This window comes from Pollachius pollachius (assembly GCF_949987615.1).
Source record: "Pollachius pollachius genome assembly, chromosome: 3".
Taxonomy (NCBI): Eukaryota; Metazoa; Chordata; class Actinopteri; order Gadiformes; family Gadidae; genus Pollachius; species Pollachius pollachius.
The window spans coordinates 48,937,122-48,963,933 of record NC_136936.1 but is presented as its reverse complement, the minus strand read 5'-3'; the positions used below and the strand labels follow the sequence as shown (position 1 = coordinate 48,963,933).

Sequence of the window (26,812 nt, the reverse complement as noted above, 5' to 3'; positions counted from 1 at the left end):
CCGTACATTTTCCTTACACTGTTCTACAGTAAAGTACTGTAGACCTTTCTAGCGTGTTCTACAGAACAGTTCTGTACACTGTTCTACAGTAGAGTCCGGTACACCGTTCTAGCGTGTTCTTCGAAACACTTCTTTACACTGTTCTACAGTAAAGTACTGTAGACCTTTCTAGCGTGTTCTACAGAACAGTTCTGTACACTGTTCTACAGTACAGTCCTGTACACCGTTCTAGCGTGTTCTACGGTACAATTCAGAGTACACCGTTGGTTTTTTGTGTGGAGAAAATTTGACAAATTCATTCGGAAAATGGAATGCTTTTCCACAGGAAGGAGGCTGGGAAGAGATACTTTGTGAAGACCTCAGCGTAACCCCACTATCAGTGCGTGTGACTCCCCTCCATCAGCGTGTGTTACCGATACCCCCTGGCTCCTAAACGCACACTTACAACCACCACCTGTGTAATAAAGGGATTGGAACTTTCCGCTTGGCGCGCCATTTCCCTTTGTTTGCGCATAACGGCATCAAAAGGAGATATAATGATATGATTATTGCGGCGTTACGAGGCTACGCTGGCTGCGTTGTTGTTGTTCGCATGCGTCCCACTTTACCACCGTGGCTAGCGACGGCGTTAAGCTGCTGTCACCCCTGAGCGTTACCCGGAATGGGACCGCCGGGACGCGCCGCCCCGCGGGCCGCGCCTCTATTGTCACGGAGGGGAGCCGCACAGGGCTCTGTTGTCGTACTCACACACACACACACACACACACAAATACACACACGCAAAGGCACGCACACATACACACAAACACACACACACACACACACACACACACACACACACATACAAGTGCGCACACATACACACACACACACACACACATACATACAAGTGCGCGCGCGCACACACACACACACACACACACACACACACACACACACACACACACACACACAGTGCATCCTTTCGAGCAGCCTCGGTTGCGGGGATATTCTGGCTCGTTGCTTCCCGCTTGTTCTCGCTTCAGAGCAAACACAGACGCGGGCCTCTGAATGATACGGGCCCGATAGCCGTGCAGTCACTTAGGAGAGTCAATATTTCACAGATTAAGCGGGGGGGGAGGGTGCTGTCAGGACCTGATGCCCAGTATGCCCTCCTCATCCCGTTTAGAGGAAAGGGTGTGTGGGACATTCTCGAAAGCCGACCTCTAGGATTGATCATGCTAGGGTTTTGCAGAGGACGGAACTTTACAGGAATATACATGAATATTACCCGTATATTCCTTTCCTTCTCTTATATTGTTAGGGAACATAGAACATTGTGATGTTAATATTGACTACACATGGGACGGTAGATGGTATAAAGAGCCTCTTGTAGCGCACTATCGAGTATAAACTTTCACTTTCACACGCACTGTAATCCCTGGGGGAGAGTCCATGCTTTAGCTCGTTTTACATTTGTTTCGTTATCTAACAATACTATTATCACTTACTACTAATACTACAATGAATTACCGTTCTGCTCGGGTGTTTTGACCAGTTTTGCCCTGTTAGTTGAGTTGTTTTGAATTGCGTGGATTCTGCAGCATGGATTCATTCACACACAGCCATCAAATCAATGTTATGCCGATGAAACATCATCCTATTATCCTAAACCGAACATACGCGCATACCGACATACGTACCAACAGCCAATGTGAAGATCAGAGCCAGCGGTGCAGTTTGCAGATTCCTCTAAACTAGTGCGATTATTTTCCGCAGACTAATCTTTGGAGACACTTTACGCACTAACCCGGCAGACGGCTAGAAGGCCTACCAATTCCCAGTTTCCGGGAATCAGTTGGAGTATGCGGTTTAGTCTTTAACTTCCCCTGAGCTGTTACGATACAAGTTGCTCAATAGTATTTTTGTGCCGACATCGCGGTGTGAGCAGAGGGGGCTGGGGCAAACTACTCCAATTCTGTTGACAACAGCGACGCTTGTCGGGGGAAAACGGAACAGCATTCAGCAGGTCGAATTGTGAAATGCTTTAATTCAAACAGAATAATTATTAACAATTTGGCAACTAAAGAAATTAATCAGTAGGCTAGGTATACATTTACAGAGCAAACGCGGGTAAAAATATTCAAGCACTTTAAGTAGAGTTTCAAAGAGGACAGTGTTGACACGAATATACAATGCATACATAACTCTTTTGCATGCTGCAGTCAAAATAAATATCTGTTTTTACAACACACAATGAAGCCATACACATAAATATTTATAAATATAATTCCATACAAAATATTGTAAATAACAGTATATAAGAAATATGAATGATCTCCACTTTCAGGAATTGGTGTCACATGGAATATACGGTGAAGAAGAACGCAATCATCTGAGGGATGAGATTCCTGGATTGTCTTTGCCGCTCACCACCGTGAAACACCTGATGGAAACGTGGTACATTTGACAAGACAAGACGTGTTCTTGCGTCCTGTCGTCAAAGATATTGGCTATCACAACAACATTGACGGTAGTGAATCAGACTCGCAGCGCTTTGAAATGTTGTCGGTCAGTCTGTCTGTCTGTATATGTGTGTGTTCATGTGTATGTTTATGTGTGCATGTTTGCATGTATGTTTGTATGTGTGTGTGCTTGTTTTTGTGTATGTGTGTTTGTGTGTGTGGGGGCGGTGTTTATGTATGTGTGTGTGTGTATGTTTGTGTGTGTAGGTTAATGTGTGTGTATGTGTATCTTTATGTGTTTGTATGTGTGTGTGTATGTTTATGTGTATGTTTACGTGTATGTGTACGTTTATGTGTGTTTGTGTGTATGCTTGTGTGTGTGTGTGTGTGTGTGTATGTTTGTGTGTGTCTGTGTGTGTGTATATGTGTACGTGTGTGCATGTGTGCGTGTGTTTATGTATGTGTGTGTGTATGTGTATGTTTATGTGGATGTGTTTTTTTTGTGTGTGTGTGTGTATGTGAGTATGTGTATGTGTACGTGTGTGTGTGTTCCTATACAGCAAGCTCACAATAAAAACACACGCAGAAGCAGCCCATAGGGGTCCCTGCTCTGGTCCTGAGTTCAGGGTCAGCGGGTCAGGGGTCAGAGGTAAGGGTTCAGGCGCGGCGCAGCTCCAGGCCCAGGGACAGAGGGGGTCAGGGGTCAAGGGTCAGGGTTCAGGCGCGGCTCCAGGCCCAGGGACAGCCGGCTCAGAGGTCAGGGGTCAAGGGCCAGGGGTCAGGGGTCAAGGGCCAGGGGTCAGGGGTCAGGCAAGGCTCCAGGCCCAGGGACAGCCGGGTCAGGGGTCAGAGGTCAGGGGTGGCTCCAGGCCCAGCCGGGTCAGGGGTCAGGCACGGCTCCAGGCCCAGGGACAGCCGGGTCAGGGGTCAGAGGTCAGGGGTGGCTCCAGGCCCAGCCGGGTCAGGGGTCAGGGGTCAGGCACGGCTCCAGGCCCAGGGACAGCCGGGTCAGGGGTCAGAGGTCAGGGGTGGCTCCAGGCCCAGCCGGGTCAGGGGTCAGGGGTCAGGCGCGGCTCCAGGCCCAGGGACAGCCGGGTCAGGGGTCAGGGGTCAGGGGTCAGGTGCGGCGCGGCTCCAGGCCCAGGGACAGCCGGGTCAGGGTCCTTTGGTTGTCGATCACGTGGAGCTGGCGCACGTAGCTGCGGACCTCCGGGTGGTTCCGGGCGGACTGGGCCGAGTCCGGACCTAACGGGGGACGGGACGGGGGGGACAGAAACAGAGCAGGTTAGAGCCCAGTGGTCCCTAGGAACCCTGCACCCACGCCCCAGGAGTGGAAGTGTTATAAAGGAGTTTTTTCTTGCCCTCTGGGGGGGGTTAGGGTCATGGGGGCATCATAAACGTACAGCCTGTTAACCCTTTGAGACTGTACCTCTGATTAAGGCCTATACAAATACAGTTGAGTTGAATTGACTGTGAATGAGGTGTGGACAGCGTTGAGAGGGGTTTTAAAGTGTCTCACTGAAAGGCCGGCTGCGGCAGTGTCTCACGGTCCTCAGCGTGTTGGCGATCATCCTCTGCAGGGGCGGGAAACGACAACCAGCAAATCAGAGGAGTAGCAGGCACACCCAGGCCGGTTGAGCGCTCTGGCGTCGGAAACCCACAGACTTACCATCTTCTCAAAGTTAACCAGGTTGTCGACGAAGGTCTTGTTGCCCTCGTGGGCGAAGGTCATGTCTGCGGGGGGGGGGGGCGGCAGAAGAGAACGAGGAGAACGCGGGTCAGACTTCGTGTCAAAAGGTGCTAACAGCGGAACGGACGTGAGAGGCACATCGAGATACGACAGGATGGGAAGACACACAGCACGAGGACTCTGGAGGGTGGCGATCGGTCAGGGCGGAGGTCGCCGGGGGCAACGAGAGAGGGCGCGGGGGGGGGCGGCGTGAACCTTTGATCAGCAGAGGCATGAAGGGGATGACGGGCGGCCGCAGCTGGCCCACCGTCAGGCGGTACGCCCGGTGATTCCTGGACGGGTCCTGTGGAAACACAGCACACCGCTCTCACATCTGACGCCGCCGTGTCAAATAGATCGCTCACCGAACACAGCGTGACTCAGCTGAACCTGCCCGGATCAGCTCTGGGTTCGCGAGGGTCGTGTGATCTGGAAAGGATGAGTTGCCGTCGGGAAGCCTTACCATCAGGTTTTCGAATTCCCCGTAAAACTTCTTGAACTTGCTGGGAAGTTTCTGTGGACGGACGATCCAACGGGCACACGTTGAATCAGGATATGTGTGTACAATTATTTCAACAATGAAATGAATAGTACAGGTATTTAATTGTGATGCATGGTGCATGCATTAATAATGAATAGCATTACATTCAATGACATAACATGACAGTATTATTAGTATAGCATAGTGCAGACGCCCACCTCCCATGTCTGGCTGAGCCTGCACACCGCTGGGTTGCTCATCCCCATGATGACGGCGAAGAAGGAGTTCAGGTTCCCGTACTCTTTACAGCTGAGGAGGGAACACAGGAACACAGAGCATTAACCTTCACACAGAACAGGATGTAAAACTAGTGGTGTTGGGAAGGGTTTACATGGCTATGCTTCGTTGAAGACTCTCGAGTTTCAACGACCAAAGTAGATGATTTATAAAGAGGTAATAACCGTAATAACCGTTTCTAAAGATTTCATGTTGGCAAACATATACCCGGAGACGATACATCTGTGCTCGGCCAAATATCGTCCGACAAATCGACTAACGGATATCGTATCTGTCTGGCTCTCCCCAGAAACCTCATGGTTGGGATTCTTCAGCCCAACCACTTCATGGACCCTTCTGACTCGGTTTGACCCTAAACGGGGGCTAAGTCCAGGCCGGAGAGGGTCTCGCTCAACGGGGCGCTGCGGGGTACGGGGGCGGGAGGAGGAGGAGGAGGAGGAGGAGGAGGAGGAGACTCACTGAGCAGCGATCTTGATGAACTTCTTGAAGAGCTGCACCCTCTTGTTGAGCGGGGTGCACAGACACACCTCGGTGACCACCCACAGCTGGGTCTCGTTGAACCGGCGCAGGAACAGGTCCAGGTTGGCCGTGGTCCTCTTGAAGCGGTTCTTCCCGAACGTGTGGTAGATCAGCTCGTGCTGTCGAGACCCCAGAAGGAAGGAACTTGAGCCACCGTTTCTGAATTGCACTGATTAGTATCCCAACGAACGGAAGTATCCCATAGTTCACAACATGAGTCTGTAGGACCTTTCAGTTCATTTACATTTAGGGCATTTAGCAGACACTTTCATCCAAAGCGATATGTTTGTATATTTGTCAGAAGAAGGAGAAACAACAATATATCGTGCTCGGTACAGTAAGGATGTTCATAGCACTAAAAAAGTTAGGTGAACCCCCTTCCAAGCACTATTTTTAAGTGCAAGGCCGTACAATAAGTGCGTAAGAGAGGACCATCAATATTTATCATGTATATTTCGACATTCAGCAGGCATTTTAAGACAAAGACACATACTGTGAGTGCCGAGATATGTAATGTAGCATCTTGCTCAAGGGCGCCTACAGCTGGGTTGTTGCGGGGGTTGATAGATCGAGCCCAGACTCTTTCGGTTGTCGCGTGGCCTCACCTCGTGGACGCAGTGGAAGAGCTCCCAGTCGTAGACACTAAGCTGGTACGCCACGTCCTTGGAGCTCATCAGCTCGAAGGTGGCCAGCGAGCCGGCGGTGGGGCCCTCCTGCTCGGGGAGGGGCACCTGGGGCGCGGGGTGGTACGGTCGCTTAGCAACAGCATCATTGACATCATTACACCGTTGACATGCACTAGGTCAATGGGATTTGAGTAGACGATGAACTCGCACTCAGATTGCATTGAAACAAAGGAAGGATTTCGATTTTACAGACGTGGGGACATTCCCCTCACGGATAGTGACCAGGGTTCGCATTTTCATAGTTTTAACCAAATAAAACAATTCAAAGAGTCAAAGAACGATAAAATAAACAGGAAGAGTCGCAGAACTGAGCTGCTCAAATCAGTAGATAAAAACACGTCAACATGTAGGTCATCGACAGCGCTAAAACAATTAGGTACATGAATAAACACAACAATAGAATAGAGAGTATGCAGAGCGACTGTACAGGGGGCCACAGATGTGACAGAATGCGGGGCAGTGTGTGGAAACACACGGAGAGAGGCCGGACACACACCAGAGAGTCCAGCTGATCCCGGGTACAGGCGAACAGACGCCCGTTCACCGGCAGCGCGGAGAACACGGACACATCCCCAGGAGACTGGAGGACTTTATCTATAGAAGAGACAGTATAGATAAAGAGTGAGAGATATATAGATCAGAACACGGACACATCCCCAGGAGACTGGAGGACTTTATCTATAGAAGAGACAGTATAGATATAGATTAGAGATATATAGATCAGAACACGGACACATCCCCAGGACTCTGGAGGACTTTATCTATAGAAGAGACGGTATAGATAAAGAGTGGGAGATATATAGATCAGAACACGGACACATCCCCAGGAGACTGGAGGACTTTATCTATAGAAGAGACGGTATAGATAAAGAGTGGGAGCTATATAGATCAGAACACGGACACATCCCCAGGAGACTGGAGGACTTTATCTATAGAAGAGACGGTATAGATAAAGAGTGGGAGGTATATAGATCAGAACACGGACACACCCCCAGGAGACTGGAGGACTTTATCTATAGAAGAGACGGTATAGATATAGAGTTAGAGATGTATAGATCAGAACACGGACACACCCCCAGGAGACTGGAGGACTTTATCTATAGAAGAGACGGTATAGATATAGAGTTAGAGATGTATAGATCAGAACACGGACACATCCCCAGGAGACTGGAGGACTTTATCTATAGAAGAGACAGTATAGATAAAGAGTGAGAGATATATAGATCAGAACACGGACACATCCCCAGGAGACTGGAGGACTTTATCTATAGAAGAGACGGTATAGATATAGATTAGAGATATATAGATCAGAACACGGACACATCCCCAGGAGACTGGAGGACTTTATCTATAGAAGAGACGGTATAGATATAGATTAGAGATATATAGATCAGAACACGGACACATCCCCAGGAGACTGGAGGACTTTATCTATAGAAGAGACGGTATAGATATAGAGTTAGAGATATATAGATCAGAACACGGACACATCCCCAGGAGACTGGAGGACTTTATCTATAGAAGAGACGGTATAGATATAGAGTTAGAGATATATAGATCAGAACACGGACACATCCCCAGGAGACTGGAGGACTTTATCTATAGAAGAGACGGTATAGATATAGAGTTAGAGATATATAGATCAGAACACGGACACATCCCCAGGAGACTGGAGGACTTTATCTATAGAAGAGACAGTATAGATATAGATTAGAGATATATAGATCAGAACACGGACACATCCCCAGGACTCTGGAGGACTTTATCTATAGAAGAGACGGTATAGATAAAGAGTGGGAGATATATAGATCAGAACACGGACACATCCCCAGGAGACTGGAGGACTTTATCTATAGAAGAGACGGTATAGATAAAGAGTGGGAGCTATATAGATCAGAACACGGACACATCCCCAGGAGACTGGAGGACTTTATCTATAGAAGAGACGGTATAGATAAAGAGTGGGAGGTATATAGATCAGAACACGGACACACCCCCAGGAGACTGGAGGACTTTATCTATAGAAGAGACGGTATAGATATAGAGTTAGAGATGTATAGATCAGAACACGGACACACCCCCAGGAGACTGGAGGACTTTATCTATAGAAGAGACGGTATAGATATAGAGTTAGAGATGTATAGATCAGAACACGGACACATCCCCAGGAGACTGGAGGACTTTATCTATAGAAGAGACAGTATAGATAAAGAGTGAGAGATATATAGATCAGAACACGGACACATCCCCAGGAGACTGGAGGACTTTATCTATAGAAGAGACGGTATAGATATAGATTAGAGATATATAGATCAGAACACGGACACATCCCCAGGAGACTGGAGGACTTTATCTATAGAAGAGACGGTATAGATATAGATTAGAGATATATAGATCAGAACACGGACACATCCCCAGGAGACTGGAGGACTTTATCTATAGAAGAGACGGTATAGATATAGAGTTAGAGATATATAGATCAGAACACGGACACATCCCCAGGAGACTGGAGGACTTTATCTATAGAAGAGACGGTATAGATATAGAGTTAGAGATATATAGATCAGAACACGGACACATCCCCAGGAGACTGGAGGACTTTATCTATAGAAGAGACGGTATAGATATAGAGTTAGAGATATATAGATCAGAACACGGACACATCCCCAGGACTCTGGAGGACTTTATCGATAGAAGAGACAGTATTGCTATCGATTAGAGATATATAGATCAGAACACGGACACATCCCCAGGAGACCGGAGGACTTTATCTATAGAAGAGACATATGTAGAGATAGAGCTATATAGAAGACACAGATGTCGACAAAGAGCCTCATAGATATAGATAATAGATATTTATACATCTGAAAAACTAGAAGTCACTGAGACTCTTAATGACTTCATAGAAGAAGATCTAAACGTTATATATACAGCATAGGTGCGGCATAGACGTAGATATTCAGTTCCAAGACGCCAGATGTAAATGAATGTCTTGTCTCAAGGCAGGCGGAGGAATAGCATGCTGCGTGTTCACAACAACAACCGCACGCCTCTGAAACCAGTTATGCCAGTAAGTCAATTATTGTGTTCCTCCTGGCTGTGGCGTGATGAACCGAACACACCCAGACTTTGGCCTCATGATCCCCTTCGGGTCGTAATTATTAAATAACAAGTCCATAACCCGGGAAACATGGAACCTGGGATCACGCTGTAGCCGTGACCAAAACATTTACGGTGAGATAAAGAAAGATATGGTGGTACAGGGTAAAACTAAATAAAGGTTTTGTCTTATACAATTTTTTGTTTGTGTATTATCAGTATTTGTATATTCATGTATATTCCCTATATTCAACTTTCAACTGATTCATCCAAAGTCGATGAGAGTGCGGAAACATGCCAGTACTCTAATGAATTGAATTAGCCTGACAATGGCCTTGAGAACATTCGAGCAGGAAGGTGAAGTGAAGCCAAACGGGGTCAACAAGGCAGAGAGTTCAAACAGCATAAAACAACAAGCAGACAGTCACGACAGCCCCATGTTGAATGTCATTACAGAGAGAGAGAGAGAGAGAGAGAGAGAGAGAGAGAGAGAGAGAGAGACAGAGAGAGAGAGAGAGAGACGGAGAGAGAGTGAGAAAAACAGGAGAGAGAGAGACAGAGACAAAGAGAGAGAGAGAGGAGAGCGGGATGCAGAGCGAGTGAGAGACAGAGAGAGGATAGAGAGACAGAGAGAGAGAAAGAGACAGAGACAAACAGAGAGAGAGATGCAGAGATGGAGAGAGGATAGAGAGACAGAGACGGACAGAGGATAGAGAGAGAGAGCCACTGAGCTGAGCATTAGTTTCCCTTCCTGGCAGCTTATCAGCCCCATCCACATTCTATAGCCTCCCACCCAAGCCCATTTAGCCCCGAATAAATCAGCCCGTGATGGCTGCCCCCCCCTCGCTCCGGATTCCTGCTTCCCGGAGCGCCGGCCGATCATCAGTCCCATCATCTGATTCGCGGGCGGCCGCGGATCCTCTCACCTCCGGCCGAACTCAGGCTGACCAGCAGGAGGTCCTGGGGGGCTGACCCCAGCTTGTCGGCCACGGCCTCCACCACCTCACGGGCCGAGGCCCCCACCGCCACCCGTATGGTGGTGTAGGTGTGGTCGCAGCAGTACACCTTGAACAGGACTGGGGGGGGGGGGCGATGTGGGAGAGATGGGAAGGAGGGAGAGAGAGGTGGGAGGGATGGGGGGGGGGGGGGGAGGGAGAGGGAGAGATTTGGAGGGGGAGAGAGGAGGGAGAGGAGGGTTATGGGGGAGAGGAGAGGGGGGGAGAAAAACAGAAGAGATGGAGGGAGAGGGGGAGGGGGAGATAGAGAGGGAGATGTGGGAGAGATGGGAAGGAGGGAGAGAGAGGTGGGAGGGATGGGGGGGAGGGGGAGATTTGGAGGGGGAGAGAGGAGGGAGAGGAGGGTTATGGGGGAGAGGAGAGAGGGGGGGAGAAAAAGAGAAGAGATGGAGGGAGAGGGGGAGGGGGAGAGAGGGAGATAGAGAGGGAGATGTGGGAGAGATGGGGGTGGGAGGGATGGGGGAGGGGGAGGGAGAGATTTGGAGGGAGAGGAGAGAGTTATGGGGGAGAGGAGAGAGAGGGGGGAGAGATGGGGAGGAGTAGAGAGAGAGAGGTGGGAGGGATGGGGGGAGGGAGAGATGGTGGGGGGAAGGAGAGAGAGGGTTACATTAAATGATGCGCCACTATTATGAACAAAAGCTAAGCTAAAACATGCTATTTAAAAGCTTTAGAAAAAGCTAAAAAGCATACACTATAAATTCGAGGACATTTTTCTATTTCCAACCAGTACGTCCTATAAAGAGAAGAGAGAGATAACATCCTTAACGCGTAAGATACTAATTCTCAATGTCCACGGTTTACATAGCAGTACTACCCTCATTCATTCAGCACCGATCGTTTTCACTCACTTTCATCGGTGCCTTTGATTGGCTGACGTTTCTGCAGCTTCTCGTCTCCCATGCTGAACTGCCTCAGGAGGATCTTGTGCTGGGGGGGGGGGGGGGGGGGGGGGGGGGTCAAACAGGTGCATTCAAAACCCTCACAGCTTTATTGACAATTTACCATTATTCCACGACACCATGGTCGATGGCCCACCTTTTTCTTGGAGGCTCTGGCGTCTTCAGTGCTGATAAAAATGAAAATAATTATAATCAACACACAAGAAGAGTTTGCCAAATAATCTGAATACATGTCCTATCAAGGCCGCTTTTCAGACCAGATGAAGGAAACACTTACTTGCTGTTCACGATTTTCTGCAGGTCTGGGAGTTGGTCTTTGAGGGGGAGCACTCTGGCGTCAGCTGTTACACACCTCAGAAACTCCTGCAATGACAGCTTAGCATCAATGGAAGTAATGGAATATGGACGTGAATATACTTTAGCAGAGCAGTGCACCTCGTATGTATGTAAGGTACGCCAAGTGGAGGCCACATGGTCTAAAGGTGGGTCTACCTGCAGGATCTCTGAGCAAGAAGCCTCACCCCTACCTGCTTACTCAGGACATGAACGTTAATCTAAGACTAGGTCGCTTTGAGTGCGTATGACTCAGCAGATTTGATGATATTTAAACTAAAATGTTCCCCCAATCGCTGAATGAGTAACCATCCATTTGACACACCCTGGCTTATGTCTCCATCACGTTAGGGTATGGTCGGGTGGTGTACCAGAAGGTGATTGGCCTACAAGACCTGACAAGTTTATTAATTCACATCTGGCTCTAGAAAATAGTACTTAGCATCGTGTAGCGTCTTGTCCTAGTTATATTTGTTGTATACGGGGAATGGGTTAACCTTAGTAATGTCAATGCTTGGCACTTCAATCTTTAGATAGATAGATGTTTACTTTGGATAGATAGATGCATCCTAATGGTGCGTTCACACCAAAAGACACATTTGTCGCCCGTTTGCGTTGTCGCCCAAGTTTAGTCGGGCGAATTTGCTCGACCCGGACTGCACTGCAGGGAACGGTTGGCCGGTTGAACGCTGATTGGCTGTTACGTTACACATGTCACTCAGTGGCCACGCTGTTGAACGCTGATTGGCTGTCATCGCGCGAATGTCGCGGCAAAGTTGAAATATTTCAACTCGAGCGAACATGTCGCGCTACAAATCCTCGTGAACGCGCTCGCCTGTGCTGGGCGAAAGTGTGGCGCGACAAATCAAAACTTGTCGCCGGTTTTCTCTTGCGAATAATTCGCCCGATTCGCGTCTCTACGTTCACTTTGTATGGGATCGTGACGCCCCTTCGCGTTTGGTGTGAACGCACTTTAGAGCGATAGAGGCGTACTTTATTGATCCCCAGGGGAAATTCAAAGTTGACTTTACTGTACCGACAGCGATATATTGCTGTCTCTCCTTCTTCTGACAAATGTACTCATTGTGGCTTTGAGAAAAGCCTCTGCTAAATGTGAACGTAAATATAAAGCAATCTTCAGGAGGGGGTGGACCTCTCCCTGGGGGGGTCGGGGGGGTACCTGGAGGAAGGCGAGGGAGGCGTCCTCCTCCTGCAGGTGGTGTCCGTGCACGGCGGCCCAGCGCAGCACCAGACGCACCACCCTCCGCTTGTTGTTGAGGGTGTAGTCCAGCTGCTCCTGCTCTGAGCCCTGCGACGCCCGGGCCCGGTAGGTGGTCCGCCCCCGTTAAGGACCACCACACGACACACACGGGAGGCCCAGGTGGGGCGAGGGGGCGGAGAGGGGTTAGAGACACAACTATCAATCAGAGGGGGAGGGAGGGGGGGGGGGGGGGGGGGAGAGGGAGGGAGGGGGGGGGAGAGGGAGAGGAGGAGAGGGGAGAGAGAAAGAGAGAGAGGGAGAGGGGGAGAGGGAGGGATGGAGAGAGAGGGAGGTGGAGAGAGGGTGAGGGAGAGAGGGAGAGGGGAGAGCGAGAGAGAGAGAGGGAGACGGGGAGGGAGAGAGAGAGGGAGGGAGAAGGAGAGAGGGAGTGGGAGGGAGCGATAGAGAGAAAATAGAGAGCGCGAGCGAGAGAGAGAGTGTGAGCATGAGAGCGAGGGAGAGAGAGAGAATAAGAGAGAGAATAATAAGAATTTCCTAGGACTCTAGATTGAGAATATGCCATCATGTGCGCAGTATTTATAGACCTAACTGAAAATGTAAGAGTTCATTGCTATCGCGTCAAAGGATATTGGGCCATCAGTACGGGGCACAGCCGGGCGTTGGGGATGAACACGCAGTGCATGAGCACAAAGTCATCCAGGGAGGGGTCTGGGGAACATCACAGAGGTGAAAGGTCATCACCGAGGTCAAAGGTCACCACAGAGGATCAGGAACACAACCAAAACAAACGCTGGAGAAAGGTGATGGCGGTAACATTGAATTACCAAAACAGGTTCTGAAACAGGTTTATTAATATCACAGGTAAATCCTCAAACCTGTTGCCATAACAACAGGAGGGGGGGGGCTGGTACCTGACTCTGTGAACTGGGCGTCCAGACGCATCATCTCCAGGAGATGCTCCAGAATCTTCTCTGGAGTCCCAGCCATGATGGTGTATCTGCAGGAGACCACAGAGGAGAGAGCCTCACTCATCAAGGTGCCCCTGGCCTCATATCGTACCTGGGACCCTACCTGGGGCCCTTCCCTGGGTTGTGTGTCTCCATCACGCGTTTTCTAAGGGCCTCCTCTGATACGTCACCCTGGTAACCAGGTTTTGGTCACATGATAACGGGGAAGTGCGGGGAAGTACCACACTAACAAAGAGACGCAGAAGTCACTTAAACAATTAAAGGGGAAGTGTGTAGACTTTAGTGGCATCTAACGGAATGGACTTGGCAGAAGTGCAATATCATATTCGTAAGTAGGCATTAATGAGGTTTTAATGTATAATCCCACGAACATAAGAATGGTTGTGTTTTCTTTAGCTTGGAACGGGGGAATTGGAGATGGAGACAAAGAAAAAGAAAAATCGAGATTCAAACTGCCACTTCGTTATTCCTGCAATGAAAGTGTCAGTTTTTGTTCAATGGAACTGAAAGCGGAGTGGTAGAGATCAGTCAATTAGGGAAAGCACTCAGCAAGCCCTACCCTGTGAGTCCTCAAGTTTCGTAGGTTTCTAAAGGATTCCTACAACATTCTGCTTTCATAACACTTCTGTAGACTGTGTGAATATAGCCACTTCCTCTGTGGCCTCCCTGGTATGTCGGGGCGTCTGGGTCTTTATTGACAAAAGTGCTCTTTGCCAGACATCACTCTGGAGATGTTTAATAATTTAAGGATACCATTTTCCATTTATATTTAAAAAAAGCCAAACTATTGTGTACCCTTAATAGGAATTTTCCTTATCTTAAGCCTTGATAATCGTAATCTTTCACTGTCTTTCCTCAAAGACAAAAATAAATAAATAATGCATTAAAACCATTGTCTCGCCCCTACTTTCTCTCCCTTTCAGTCTCTCTCTCCCCCTTTTCCTCTCTCTCTCCATCTCTGTGCCTTTTTCTCTCCCCCTTCTCTCCATCACTCCCTCTCCATCTTTCCTCTCTCTCTCCCACTCTCCACGTTCTCTCTCTCCCCTTTTCTCCCTCCCCCCTCCCCCCTCTCTCTCCCCCCCCCCCCCTCTCCTCTTCTCTCTCTCTCCCTCTCCCTCCCCCTCCTTCGCTCCCTCACGCCCTCTCATGCTCGCTCTCTATTTTCTCCCTCCCCCCCTCTCTCTCCCCCCCCTCTCTCTCTCCCCCCTCTCCCTCACCTCTTGCCTCATCGACTCAACCACAACACGCCGCAATGCATGCTGGTACCCGGCAGGCTGCGAGGGGTCAGAGGTCGTACTTGTGGTAGCCGGGGGGGTTTCCCTGTGGGGGGGTCCGGCTGAGGCTCTTCTCCAGGACCAGGACGTCCAGGTGGTGCTCCTTCAGCCGCACCGTGTTCGCCTCCACCCCCTGCACACAGTCATGTGTTCACCACCAGGTAATGCACTCACTCAGAGCGGTTCATGCGTTCACCACCAGGTAATGCACTCACTCAGACCGGTTCATGCGTTCACATCCAGGTAATGCACTCACTCAGAGCGGTTCATGCGTTCACGTCCAGGTAATGCACTCACTCAGAGCGGTTCATGCGTTCACGTCCAGGTAATGCACTCACTCAGACCGGTTCATGTGTTCACGTCCAGGTAATGCACTAACTCAGACCGGTTCATGCGTTCACGTCCAGGTAATGCACTCACTCAGACCGGTTCATGCGTTCACATCCAGGTAATGCACTCACTCAGACCGGTTCATGCATTCACCACAAGGTAATGCACTCACTAATTACTGTATAATGGATCCACCACATCATGTTAATTAATGACCTCACTCAGACTGGTTCATGCAAACCACCACATAAAGTGCATTAATTCATTCACTCAAGAATGGTTCATGCATTCATGACATCAGGTGCATTAATGCATTCATGATGATATCATCAGGATGATTAAAACATTATGTCTATCTGCTCTTTCAAACGAATACTAGACCATGACAGAGTACACTGACTGCAGTGCTTAAGCCACTTAAGCCGACTCCAAGTTAAGCGTGTTTTCATGGATTCCTTTTGAGCCCGTGTCTGTGATTACAGACACGGGTCTACAAGCACAGCAGGCTTGACTTAAACAACAACACAGAACAACACTGCATCATGCCCTGATCACTGAGGTCATTTACTCTGTGCTGCTGCCTAACGTCAGAGCTGCTCCTCTGTGTGGAGACAGCAACATGACATCACCCCCCCCCCCCCTAAACCCGCTGGATTACGGGAACGGCCCCCCAGAAACACAGAGACCCCCCCGTCAGCGTTCTGACGGCTGGCTTCAGACCACCGGAAGGCCACCCTGGGGGGTCTTTCTGACCAGTCAGAGATTTGTAAGATAAACGACTGCACACGCACGCGTACACACTCACACACACACTGACATTACATCATTATCATGCACGTTCCAATTCAATAAATGATGTGACTGATGTGCTTTCAAAGCTTTCATAGAGACAATAAAGACCAGGGGAAACTGTAGCAGCCAACAATTAAACCGACAATCAGCTGTCGGACTGGTTCATGCGTTCACTTAAACCGACAATCAGCTGTCGGTTTAATTGACCAATTGATCTTAGCCTAGTCCGTTTGAAATAACCAGCTCAAATAAAATATATGGATCTCCTGTGACTTGAGAGAGCAACCAGTAGAGGGCGACAGTGCCATGACTGTTTGTTTGCGGACGTATACAGGAGATAACCAGTTGTTGCCAGCTTGGGCCAGATTGGGGCGGGATATCTGCCCCAATCCGCCGACGCTGGAGATAACTTCCGAACCGACGCGCCGGGCTCACGCGTAGGATCCGGTTGAAGTCCTCCTTGTCCACCCGCAGGAAGTGGCAGTTGTCCTCGCGCAGCACGATGGAGGCGGCGCGCGGAGAGTCGTTGACCAGCGCCAGCTTCCCGAAGTCATCGCCCTCGTGCAGCGTGCAGACGACCCCCTGTGGAGCGGGGCGACACGGCCGACACACGGGCACAGCGTTGGAGCGACGGACATCACTGGGTACACAGGCGGCACACCGTTGTGGTCGCCGGTGTGTTTGCGTGATGTTTGCTGAGTGAAATAGTATTAGTAGACTATACTAATTGACTGCATATAAATACCCAGTATCTAATCCACGTGTTCATTCTAGTGCTGTTCATCTTATGCTATTCATACCTCACTTTCACTTTGCTGCTGTATTGCACTGTATGACAATTCATATTCAAACTGCCCTTTAATTGCTCTTTTGCACTTCTATTTAGATCTCCAAATATTCAAAAGCATTTTGTTGTCACTGTGCTTTGTACTGTACTCTGCACAAAACTTTGTACTTTACTCTGCACAATGACACTAAAGTTGAATCTGAATCTGAATCTGAAACCGAAGGAAGGGAAACACCCACCTTTCCGTAGATGACCACGTTGACGGATCCCTTCAGGATGATGTACCACGAGGTGCCCTCCTCCCCCTGACTGAACACTGGGGGGGGGGGGGGACAGCGTCAAACAGCAGTATCAGCTCCACATCTCACCGAGGAAAGGTAGGACTCAGAAACCGGCCTCAATAGGTTGTGAAGTTACTCATGAAAACGACAAAAACGAGCTCAAGCTTCATCCATGGTGGTTATTAAGATAAATATGAATGTGTTGTTGCCTCTAATGAACAAATCCTCACATAGCGAAAGCCTTGTGCTTGGTGATGCGTGCGTCATTCTAAGCCTTGACATGATATGCATCGATGCTTAACATAAACAAGGAAATGTAAATTATATATAATTTGGCTGTAAGTGCATCTGCGTCTAGGTTTTGCAGACGTGTATATGTATTCTGCCTGTCCCCCTGTTGGTTCGTAGTTGCTCACACACTGTTCCGGCGTTGGCGTGAGACTCAAAGATCAGAACCCCCGACAGCTCCCTCTTCACCTGGAACAAAGAGGAGGGGTTTCGATGGTCCTCGTTATGCTTAAAGGGCAGACTTCTTCCAATGCAGTCAGAAAGAAAGCAGCCGCATAATATCACATCATAGCACATGCTTTTGCGCTGTGTATGATTGTGCTGGTCCTACATTAAACAGCTAGAAAGCAATGTTTAAATGAATATGCAAACATTATCAACTGGAACATTTTAAACACAGTGCTTCTAAGCGGGGCGTGTGCATTCAGTGTCATCATTTGTGCCAAATGTCGTTGCAAGGGGGGATTTCGGGACGCACGGAATCTCCAGAATGTTTACTTGGAAACAGTTTGACACACACATTGAACATTATGCATTTAACATTATTATTATTATTATTATTATTATTATTATTATTATTATCACTCTGATGGGCAAAGGTGACAGGGTGCTGATTACAGTCATCGGTGGTCGGCCGTACTCACAGTGATGGATAAATGGGATAAGGCTTTTATATGCAGCAGCTCTTCATAGATGATCTCCAAATCGTCTGCTGTCCTCTCTGACGGGCTGGAAGACATGTGTTAGCATTAGTTCAATTAAAAACCCCTCTGAAAACCTCAACGCAGTCAAACAAACAAGAAAAAACTGATTCCTTAAAACGAGGGCAGAATATTCAGAACTGTAAACTAAGATCGATTTAAATCCACCCTTAATTTCGTACCAATTAATTTCGTACCAATTAAACTATTGATTGCTGTTCGTTGCACTCACACTCTCTGTTTGTCCGTCAGTTGTACTGTACATTGTCCTGTCTATAGTGACTGTCAAATGTTTAATGGACGCACCCACGTCTAATTCCAGTGTGTCTTATCGTCTGGGCAACCAAGAGTTCTGAGTGGGAGTCTTCAGCCCTAAAGCCAACGTCTTGTTAGGAGAGACGCAAAACACTATCATTGAATTTCCGTGTACAAAACAGACTTCACTCCTGTCCGCAGCGAGTGAACAAATCCAGCCCCGCTACACTCACGGCCAGTGTGCCTCACTCTGTTAAAACGACACATGTATCTACATTTAGGGTATTTAGCAGACACTTTTATCCAAAGCAACTTACATAAGTACATTCGGCAGAAGAAAGAGAAACAACAATATATCGCTGTCAGCGCAGTAAGGATGTTCATAGAACCAGGTGCCAAGCTGAAGATCTTCTGTTTCCCTCCTCACCTCAGACGCCCAGAGCCACGCCCCTTTATTTTCCCATTCGTTTTCCCAATCAGCCCATCACTCAATCACTCCCTGCCACAGACTATTTAAGCCGTACCTGTGGCCACACCGCTTTCCTTTGGTCAGGGACACTGAAACCTTGAGAGCTGTGCCTCTGAACTACTCGTGTGCGCATACTGGGTAATGTGAGTTTGTTTTGCAGTCAATGAATTGTGTTATGCAATCTTATAAGGCTTGTTGAAATATTTATTTAACTGAACTTGGGCAATGAATTGTGGAGCCGATTGTTGCTACCTAGAAACCACACACTCCACACACCCTACCTACCTACCTACCTACCTACCTACCTACCTACCTACCTACCTACCTACCTACCTACCTACCTACCCACCTACCTACCTACCTACCTACCTACCTACCTACCTACCTACCTACCCGCCTACCCACCTACCTACCTACCTACCTACCTACCTACCTACCTACCTACCTACCTACCTACCTGCCTACCTATCTACCTGCCTACCTACCTACCTACCTACCTACCTACCTACCTGCCTGCCTGCCTGCCTGCCTGCCTGCCTACCTACCTACCTACCTACCTAAACACACATCCAAACAGTCCTGCTCATACCTTTGAAAAATAAAATGAAAAAATAAAATTCCAAACTTTGGACCTCTGACTGGACAACCCTGTCTTCTCACTGACACCCCCGTTGGTCTCAAGCCAGCCCCCAGACATTCCTAAAAACCTCCTCTTCACAAGCACTAACAATCACCAGGTTAACCCCTTCCCCGTACACAACCGAGATAGCTAGGATAAGACGCTACACAATGCTAAGTACTATTATTAAGAGCCAGGACGTACAACACACAATAAGTGTGTACATTAAGTGTCAGGACGTACAACACACAATAAGTGAGTACATTAACTGCCAGGACTCACAACACACAATTTATGCGTACATTAAGTGTGAGGACGCACACCACACAATAAGTGCATACATTAAGTGCCAGGACGCACAACACACAATAAGTGTGTACATTTAGTACCAGGACATACAACACAATAAGTGCGTACATTAAGTACCAGGACGCACAACACACGATAAGTCTGTATATTAAGTGCGAGGACGTCCAACACACAATAAGTGCGTTATACGATGTGAGTTCTTCTTCGGGTGGTGCTACAGCCTGTCCCGGCCTCCGCCCTCCACGGCCCCGGGGCCTCACCGTTTCCTGAGGACCATGCGGAGGTGTGCGTCGGGGCCGAGCTGGGCCAGGAGCCCCAGGGCCTCCTGCAGCTCGTCGGGGCCCTCCTTCGGGTCCCCGTCGCCGGGCGCGGCCGGGGCCTCCTGCTCGTCGCCCAGGAAGCGGTAGAAGACGTACTTGTCCTGGAAGCTGAGCTCCTGGTCCACTGGGAGCCCAACCGGAGGGGGGGGGGGGGGGGGGGGGGTTGAGTGTTAGCCTCGAGACGCACGAAGCAGACGCGAAGGAGGCATACGTACACCATACACACACACACACACACATGCACACACACACACAAATCAACAAACACACAGATGCACACACACAAACCACACCCGTCAAACACATACATAATCGTCTCACAAACACACACACATGCACACACACACACACACACACAACACAACACACACAACATCTGTCAAACACATACACACTAGTGATACACACACAACACTGGTCAGACAAACACACACACACAACACCCGTCAAACACATACATAATCACCTCAAACACAGACACAGACACAGACACAGACACACACACACACACACACACACACACACACACACACACACACCTTCACAGTGAGCCTCGCTGAGGTTGAGGACCCCTTCCTCCAGCAGGGCCTGCCACATGCCCAGCGCCTGGCTCCGGGAGTGGACGCAGCTTTGCTGCATCTGCCAGTCGACCAGCTCTATCCCCACACAGCAGCGCCTGGACCAGAGACATAGAACTGTAACACATAGAGACAGCTCTGTCCCCACACAGCAGCGCCTGGACCAGAGACATAGAACTGTAACACATAGAGACAGCTCTGTCCCCACACAGCAGCGCCTGGACCAGAGACATAGAACTGTAACACATAGAGACAGCTCTGTCCCCACACAGCAGCGCCTGGACCAGAGACATAGAACTGTAACACATAGAGACAGCTCTATCCCCACACAGCAGCGCCTGAACACATAGAGCTACAGCACTGTAACACATAGAGCTACAGCACTGTAACACATAGAGATACAGCACAGCTCTGTCCCCACACAGCAGCGCCTGAAACACATACACAGAACTGGAACACATAGACACTGTAACACAGAGACACAGCACCATAACACATAGAGATACAGCACTGTAACACACAGACAGACAGACAGACAGACAGACAGACAGACAGACAGACAGACAGACAGACAGACAGACAGACAGAAAGAGAGACAACACTTATAAGCCCCCGCTTCATGCACGTCACTAACAGGTGAGCCCACCTGTAGGTCTTCAGGTGGAACTTGCGGTCTCGGATCATGTGTGGTGATCTGGCCAGGATGGCCTTATGGAGAACCTTCCCAGCCCGCAGGACGTTCTCCGACGGAACCTTCTGGGGGACACAGGGGACCGCAGAGTGAATAGCGTCAATAAGGTTTTGTTTGAAAAGCATGCTGTAGATGATGTGTGGTGTGATGGAAAGCAGAGAGGGCCAACACTGCCCTCTGCTGGTGGGGACGGGATGTTGCAATACCTGGGAAACTGATATAGGATGGGCTTTGGCTGGACTTTGAATGAGTGGCTTCTGGAAAACATGACAAAAGAAAAGAGTTAAATCATAGTATGAAAAAGGAAAGGAAAAATCTTTTTCCACAATCTAAAAAAAGTCACAATCTAAATCAAAGATTTGGACAAGTGGAGTCAAAACTGGATCTGGATTTTGTGTTAAAGTTGTAGCGAGGACACATTCCCGACCCCGGTTGGGAAGCGTTTGATTGGTTTGGGATCACGTTAGGATGAATGCTCATTGCCTGTCGGGTCAACATAAATCAACAGTACTGGGCATCTCTCTCCTACTCAGACACCAGGATTACCATTTTCAACTATCGAATTAGAAATATTTTTGCCAAATTGTGATGGGAAACGCTGTTCCCATCAGGGGACTGTAGTCTCACTGCAGTTGTTGTTGTTGTTTACATTAGGGTTAGTGTTTTCACAAAGGATGAGTGTGGTGAAGGCTGTGAGTGTTAATGTGTGTGTGTGTGTGTGTGTGTGTGTATGTCTGTGTATGTCTGTGAATGGAAGTGTGTGTGTGCCTGTGCCTATGCGCGCTTGTGTGTGTGTGTGTGTATGCGTGCAAGGCAGTGTGTGTGTGTGTGTGTGTGTGTGTGTGTGTGTGTGTGAGCATGTGTGTGTGTGGGTGGGTGGGCAGTGACATTTAAAATGCCAATTCATGCTCCAGTAAACACGGCTACTGCTCACATATGTGCTCTGCGATTCCTTTAAGTACAGCTTTAGCATTATTTATTGACATTGTTGTTTCTACAACGGTAAATAAGCCCAGATTTGTTTTATTTTTAAAGGCAAGACATAAAAGGGCTTTAAATGATTACAAATGTTGACATATGTACTTATGTAACGGTGAGTCAAGCTGAACACAGAGATTAAAGTAGATATGATTCATAGTATGGCAAGAGATAGAGGGGAGAGAGAGAGAGAGAGAGAGAGAGAGAGAGAGAGAGAGAGAAAAGCATGACGAAGAAAGGATTAAAAAGAGAGAGATTAAAAAGTGATAAATAGATACAAAGAGAGGGACATAAACAAGGAGGAAAACGGAAAAGGTTGGGAGAGAGTGGGAGTATGGGAGACAGAAAACCAAGAGAGAGAGTGGGAAAGAGAAAAAATCAAAGGGAAAAGAGAGGAGAAAACAAGAGTGAGCAGGCAGTCTCTCTCTCTCTCGCTCTCTCTCTCGCCCTGAAGACACAATGCACAACTGTTCATAAATCAGCGGAGAGGTCTCCGTGTTATCATTTGAGCGGGAAACGAGTGCCAGGCCGAGCTGGAACAGGAAGAAGTGCGACCGGGAAGCAGGACCTCCATTATTATATTTAGACTCCCAGAGCTAACCCCACGGCCAAACAAACATGTCAGAGGCCTGGTCCGATCTGACACGCTGACGGATGGACCGCACCGACGGCTGTGTTAAATGGACTGCATTTGCACGGCGCTTTTCTAACCTGTTGCCGCTCAAAGCGCTTTACAATATTGCATAACATTCACCCGTTCATACACACATTCACACACCGACGGCGGTGACAACCATGCAGGGCGACAGCCAGCTCATCGGGAGCAGTTAGGGTATCAAGTCTCGCTCAGGGACACCTCGGCACTCGGCCCGGAGGAGCCGGCGATCGAACTAGCAACCTTCCAGTGCACCTGCTCTACCTCCTGAGCCACATGCCCCCCCATGAAGGCTGCTGATTGGATCATGAATAAGTGGTGAATAAAGTGGTGCGAAAGCGAGGCCGTGGTGACTCGTGAGGGATTACCTTATTCAGATGTTTGGCGAGTGGCCCTGCGGTGTTGTTGCTGATGTTCTCTTTGTCCGGCGTTTCTGAACGAGGAAAAATACGAGAATCCATCACATCAATGAACCCCTAAGAATCGATGAAGCGAAATCATTAAAATACCTGGGTACTTAATACTGCGGGAACGGATAATGACTAAATAAATCTTAATGCGTGTAGTCATTTTAAGCAAAAAAAGAGACCTGCTTGTGTGCGAGGGAATTACACGGACAGACGCACAATGAGTAACACATTTCGCATGCATGGTTCGCTCTTCAACTTGTTAACCAAATGCTCAATTGTTAATCCAAAGAGCGGATTATGAAACAGCATTATTACGCTCATACTGCGTTCGTATTCAGCTGCGACACGGCAGGGTCTGGAGAGATGAGTACTTATGGCTCCGAGCCCTGTAGCACCAAGCCTTGTGCCCAGCCAAGCCTGCTCGGGCCAAAGGGAGACCGGGGGGGGGGGGTGCCCTGCTATTCTTAGACTGGACTTGTAGTTTGCCGATAACAGCAAAACAAAGAGCGAAACCCCAAATGACAGGAAAGGTGGGCGTGTATCCGCCTACTTTACAAAGGTTATTTAGCGAGCGTAGCCGAGTAGCTGACTGATGCTGATTTACTGATTATAGAGAAAGACTTTGATTCGATGTAAGGGCGGTTTGTTGTGTTTTATTAAGTATGATAAGTCTCATCGGGGACCTATGGTACTCTGATGAAGAGAAAATTGCACTTAACCTGTTTTGATTTTCACTAAAATTTCACATTACTTGATGCAAGTGGGATATTTAACCAGTTGCTATTGAGAAAATTCGGATAATGTAAAGATTTCCCATTTCTACAAAACAGGGCAATCGAAGGACACATTAGGACACTGGCACTTAATGTACGCACATATTGTAAGTTGTACATCCTTGCACTTAAAAGTGGTACTTAGCATCGTGTAGTGTCTTATCCTAGCTATCTTTGTTGCATACGGAGAATGGGTTAACCTAACATTATAAGTGCTTGGCACTTGGACCTATGAACATTGTTACTGTACTGACAACGATATATTAATTCTCTTCCTTCTGACAAATGTACTTATTGTAAGTCGCTTTGGATAAAAGCGTCTGCTAAATGCCCTAAATGTAAATGTACATGTTAATGTACATAAAACTCACCTGTTCAGAGTTCACCTCGGCTCTGCATAGAAACCAATGCACAGCCACCATTGAATGTTGTACGTCCTGGCACTTGTACATTGCAGTTATTCAAGGTACTTAATTGTGTAGCATCTACAGTAGCTGCTATCATTGCTTTACACAGGGAATGGGTTAGCCTAGTGATTGTAATACTTGCACTTGGTTCTATGAACATCTTTACTGTACCGACAGCGATATATTGTTTCACTTCTTATGACAAATGTACTTATTGTAACAAATGCACTTATTGTAAGTCGCTTTGGATAAAAGGCGTCTGCTAAATGCCCTAAATGTAAATGTAAATGTAATAAAATGATGGAAATGTGTTGTTTCTTCCACAGCAGACTTACGATCGCTACTGCGGCTGTTTTCCATGACACCGTAAGGCGGGGGCAGCAGGCCGGCCATGTACTGGTGATAATTCTGTGAAGGCAGGAAACACCACAGTCAACATCGCCGTCAAAAACAATAGTCACATTCCTTCCGTCGTACATTGTCTATCGTCTCGTAAGGCAAAAATACTACGTTGGGCGACATCATCAGCGTGGAAGTTAAAGTTAAGATGACAAACGAATGACCTGTGTGTGTGTGTGTGTGTGTGTGTGTGTGTGTGTGTGTGTGTGTGTGTGTGTGTGTGTGTGTGTGTGTGTGTGTGTGTGTGTGTGTGTGTGTGTTTGTGTGTGTGTGCAGACATGCAGAATACGAGCCATGTTTTGCACGGTCTGTGTGCTTCAGAGTAAGAGCGCGGCGTAGTCGTCAGGCTGCCAGAGCTGCAGTCACAGGCAGATTAATCAGGGCATAACAGTGGCTGTAAGGAACTCTCAAAGCCACTGGGCCCTGCGTATTATGTAATACGCATTTCCCTCTGCCCATTTGTTCGTATAAATGTCACGTCTTTCTCTTTGTGACAGCCCAGAAGCGATCATATCAGAGACGGGTCAAATGCAGTTTGCAGTATGCAGTCAAATTGTTTGCAGTTCAGCAAACAATAGTATAATTAAGTAGCTCGAGGCTTTGTATATTCCATGCACCTGTCTTACTTCACCCTATTAAAGTATAACAATATAAGTACTTGAAGTAATATGAGTACAGTGTAACAGTTACGTCTGTGTCATTGGAGGCATTTGATGGATGTAATGAAGCTGGGGTCAACCGGACTGCAGGTTACATATAGAGGTGAAGAGTACAGTGTGAGCCCTCTGAACGAGCTCCGATAGAATAGCTTATTGTGGTCCGCTTGGCAGCAGAGCTCTCAACAAGGTCGCCAGAGACCCGCTGAAAGGCAGGAATCGGGAGTCATCTGATACATTATGACAAAGTGCTCTCAGAGGTCGCGCTTTGAATTAAATTCTAACCTCCGAGGTCGCTTAACCGCATTAAGAACATCAGAATCCCCTCTCCTCTCCCCTCTCCCCTCTCTACCCTCCTACAGAAGCCATTTAAAATCCTATAATGACCTCATTAAAAAGAAAAAAATGCTTTCTCCCTAATCTTCATTAAAGCTGTGAAATCGACTTGGGAATATCCGAACCGAGATAAACATCACCATTCCAGATCCACAATGGCCTTCATCAGCCTAGAAACAAAATTCTATTAACATAATTTAGCAAACACGTTTTATCCAAAGAGAAATACAGTGAAATACGGGGGGGGGGTAGGGTGAGCGGCTTCTTTCAGTGGACTTAAGAAGCACCCGATGACGTTGGCGGGACAGAAGAGGAAGCTAATGGAGCGACACCTCGTGTGGCCAGAGAACCACTTTGAACTGGTGGTGAGGGACAGTACTGGGTCCACTGGGAGCTTGAGAGGGAGGAGTGGCCCGCTGGCTGGTTTGGGTGGAGGCGGCAGCAGCTAGGGTGGGGATGTCGTTTTAAGATTGGATTAGCGGGGGATTAAGAGTATTGCAGGGTGCGTAAAAACCACTCGGTGTTTATTTTGCTAGCGATGACGTCGCAGCCCGCGCCGCACTCGCTGTGACTCCTGCTTGGGAGTCGGGGAAGAGGGAATGTTGCGCAAAACAATCGCACACGGCAACAGAAAAACGACTAGCCAAGCATGTTAGAGTTCGGTGGCGTCGCTTCACAAGAATAGAGTAGGAGGCTTTCCACCAATGAAAATGGGAAACAATTTTGACATTTGACTGACTTTGTTTTTAACTTTGTCTAACATTGCAGGTTTCACTATGTGTAACATATCTTAATTTTCCCTTAGTACCAA

General features: G+C 48.2%; 2 protein-coding genes across 3 annotated transcripts in view; both read right to left on the bottom strand.

The window, feature by feature from the left end:
- The window catches only part of map3k20a (mitogen-activated protein kinase kinase kinase 20a), a 26,041-nt gene extending 24,175 nt beyond the window's left edge, over window positions 1-1,866 (bottom strand). For both annotated transcript variants that reach the window (XM_079732529.1, XM_079732530.1), the window contains exon 1: window positions 1,683-1,866. The gene's annotated coding sequence lies outside the window, so the exon portion shown is untranslated. The remainder of the gene's footprint in view (window positions 1-1,682) is intronic.
- Window positions 1,867-2,358: 492 nt separating this feature from the next.
- The window catches only part of rapgef4a (Rap guanine nucleotide exchange factor 4a), a 38,333-nt gene continuing 13,879 nt past the window's right edge, over window positions 2,359-26,812 (bottom strand). The window contains exons 5-31 of the mRNA XM_079733676.1: window positions 24,946-25,018; window positions 23,389-23,453; window positions 21,594-21,644; window positions 21,343-21,452; window positions 20,664-20,794; window positions 20,059-20,242; window positions 18,090-18,174; window positions 17,574-17,634; window positions 17,116-17,192; window positions 16,525-16,671; window positions 14,991-15,100; window positions 13,637-13,722; window positions 13,355-13,433; window positions 12,684-12,834; window positions 11,448-11,533; window positions 11,307-11,337; window positions 11,120-11,198; window positions 10,182-10,331; window positions 6,653-6,750; window positions 6,076-6,201; window positions 5,411-5,589; window positions 4,873-4,963; window positions 4,637-4,687; window positions 4,390-4,477; window positions 4,114-4,178; window positions 3,964-4,018; window positions 2,359-3,689 (exon numbers count right to left, since the gene is read on the bottom strand). Coding sequence (XP_079589802.1) covers window positions 3,562-3,689; window positions 3,964-4,018; window positions 4,114-4,178; window positions 4,390-4,477; window positions 4,637-4,687; window positions 4,873-4,963; window positions 5,411-5,589; window positions 6,076-6,201; window positions 6,653-6,750; window positions 10,182-10,331; window positions 11,120-11,198; window positions 11,307-11,337; window positions 11,448-11,533; window positions 12,684-12,834; window positions 13,355-13,433; window positions 13,637-13,722; window positions 14,991-15,100; window positions 16,525-16,671; window positions 17,116-17,192; window positions 17,574-17,634; window positions 18,090-18,174; window positions 20,059-20,242; window positions 20,664-20,794; window positions 21,343-21,452; window positions 21,594-21,644; window positions 23,389-23,453; window positions 24,946-25,018 — 2,637 coding nt within the window. The 3' untranslated portion in view covers window positions 2,359-3,561. The remainder of the gene's footprint in view (window positions 3,690-3,963; window positions 4,019-4,113; window positions 4,179-4,389; window positions 4,478-4,636; window positions 4,688-4,872; window positions 4,964-5,410; window positions 5,590-6,075; window positions 6,202-6,652; window positions 6,751-10,181; window positions 10,332-11,119; window positions 11,199-11,306; window positions 11,338-11,447; window positions 11,534-12,683; window positions 12,835-13,354; window positions 13,434-13,636; window positions 13,723-14,990; window positions 15,101-16,524; window positions 16,672-17,115; window positions 17,193-17,573; window positions 17,635-18,089; window positions 18,175-20,058; window positions 20,243-20,663; window positions 20,795-21,342; window positions 21,453-21,593; window positions 21,645-23,388; window positions 23,454-24,945; window positions 25,019-26,812) is intronic.